Here is a 2,192-nt window from a genome sequence, read left to right as displayed (position 1 = left end):
CTGGGCTACAAAGTGAGCTCAAGGTCAGCCTGAACTGCATAGTGAGACCCTGTCTCAAAAAGACAAAAAAAAAATTTTAAATAAATAAATTAAATAAATAAATAAATAAATACAAAAGGCTGAGGACATAACTCAGTGGGAAGGCCCTGAGTCCACTCCCCAGTACAGCAAAAAAAAAAAAAAAAAAGTCTTATTTTGAGAACAGAATTAAGAGATAAATTGCACATGTAACTCATTTAGTATAGTGCCAGCTATATACTAATCATTCCTAAAAATTAACAATTTCCATGTTCTTAGCTCCAAATAGCTAACAACAAATAATCAGCTTTTTTTTTTCCCCGGCTTTTTGAGACAGGGTCTTGTTATGCAATTCAGGTTGGCCTTAAACTCCAGGCTGGTCTCAAACTTACAGGGCTCTTCCTGCCTCAGCCTCCCAAGTGGTGGGACTACAGGGGTGTGCCACCATAACCAGTTTACGATCAGCTTTTAACTTACAGATCTCAGAAACTAGGTCAATTCAGTTAAACCCTCACCCTTCCCACTACCAACTGAGTCCTAATGCCAGTGTAGAAGTAAGACCTAAATTAGGCAGGACATTCTTAGATTTTGCAAGTGATCTTGTGAACAGGACCAGGAGCCAGATAAGCTGGTCCATGAGTGTCACTCTTATGCCCGAGCAGTCTGCGGCACACACTGGACCACCCTGTCCTTCACTGCTCTCCTCTGGGGCTGGCTTCCTAAGCCCAGGGAAACTGACACTGACCAGGAGTGCACAGTTAGCACTGTGGACAGATCTTTCTGTAGACACACAAAGTCCACCTGGCTTCAGGCATCTCTGAACCCAACACAGGGACATAGGTGCCCATAGGAATGACCCTAAAAGAACATGCACAAGCTGGGCATGATAGCATACACCCATAATCCCAGCACTCCAGAGGCTGAGGCAGGGGGATCATTGGATGTTCAAGGTTACCCTGGGCTACATAGTGAGTTCAAAGCCAGCCTCAACTACACAGTGAGACCCTGTCTCAAACACCTCCCCAAAAAGAACATGCACAAAGAACCTAGGACTCACTTGGAGACAGAAAGGGGAGGGGGCAGGGAGGCAGGTGTGCAAGCACAGGTAATCCCAGGCACCTGGGCTCCCCTACCTTCAAGGCTGGCTCCCCCTTGCTAAGAGAAGAGCACACACGTGAAGATGCCAGAGGTAGCCATTACTTTAGAACATCAGACAGGTGTACCTTCATCATCTCCAGGGGCCTTCCCCTTGGACTTATCACTGTCTCTATTCTTCTGCTTCATCCTTGAAGTAGTAAAATAGTAAGTCCCACCTGCAAGCAATAGGGAAACAAGGTAACAACCAGGTTCATACAACACAAGGGAGAACAGGACAAGCCGAAAGACCAAATCACAACCAAAACCATCAGAAATCTACACACGAGGTATCCATGTGAGCTGATAAAGCATTTCTTTCTATCATTCTTAATACAGTATCTGCTAATTATAGAATAATGAACTAGGCAGAGGCTTGTAATTCCTACACTGTGGGAGGCCAAGGCAGGGGGATCACAAGTTGCGGCCTACCCTGGGCTACTCATAGTGACCCTCCCAAGTACTGGTATTACAGGTATGTGGTACTATACCCAGCAACAGGATATGTTCTGACAGATGCTTCATTAGGTGACTTCATCATCACACCAACATGGCCACGGATCTCCCTAGACCTAGATAGCAAAGACTGCTGCAGTCTGTGCAATGTCCCTGTGCAATGTTCCTATCCTGAGCACTGCAGGACACTGGTACACACTGGTCATTACTACATCATTAGGCAACAGGAATTCTCCAACTCAATTATGGTCTTCTGGCCTCACCAAAAACACGTGGCTCACCACAGTGGAAATATGGTACACTGTGTGACTGTGGACTCACAAACGCTACCACCTCTGCTGTGCCACTTGTTGCTAACACACACCTAAAAGTCGCCAGAGTCCCACTGGATTTTGCACTAGATGCTGTTTCAGCAGCAATCTACCGAGTCCTTCAAAGGCAGGCATTAGCATTCTTGACTGCAAGCTCTGAAAAACAAAAGAGGACCAAGTCACCCAAGGCCACAAGTACACCAAACCAATGCAGACAAAAAATATTTCTTGGGGCTGGGGATTTAGCTCAGCGGCACAGCGCCTGCCTGGCAA

At 46.1% G+C, this 2,192-nt stretch overlaps 1 protein-coding gene across 2 annotated transcripts in view; it reads right to left on the bottom strand.

Moving 5' to 3' along the window:
- Spg7 (spastic paraplegia 7 (pure and complicated autosomal recessive)) overlaps positions 1-2,192 on the bottom strand; it is a 48,190-nt gene that overhangs the window by 26,775 nt on the left and 19,223 nt on the right. For both annotated transcript variants that reach the window (XM_005411036.2, XM_005411035.2), the window contains exons 2-3: positions 1,973-2,075; positions 1,242-1,331 (exon numbers count right to left, since the gene is read on the bottom strand). In XM_005411036.2, coding sequence (XP_005411093.1) covers positions 1,242-1,331; positions 1,973-2,060 — 178 coding nt within the window. In that variant the 5' untranslated portion in view covers positions 2,061-2,075. The remainder of the gene's footprint in view (positions 1-1,241; positions 1,332-1,972; positions 2,076-2,192) is intronic.

The sequence above is a fragment of the Chinchilla lanigera genome, unplaced genomic scaffold (assembly GCF_000276665.1).
Source record: "Chinchilla lanigera isolate Chin_1 unplaced genomic scaffold, ChiLan1.0 scaffold00140, whole genome shotgun sequence".
Classification (NCBI taxonomy): Eukaryota; Metazoa; Chordata; class Mammalia; order Rodentia; family Chinchillidae; genus Chinchilla; species Chinchilla lanigera.
This window is presented reverse-complemented; position numbering and strand designations above follow the sequence as displayed.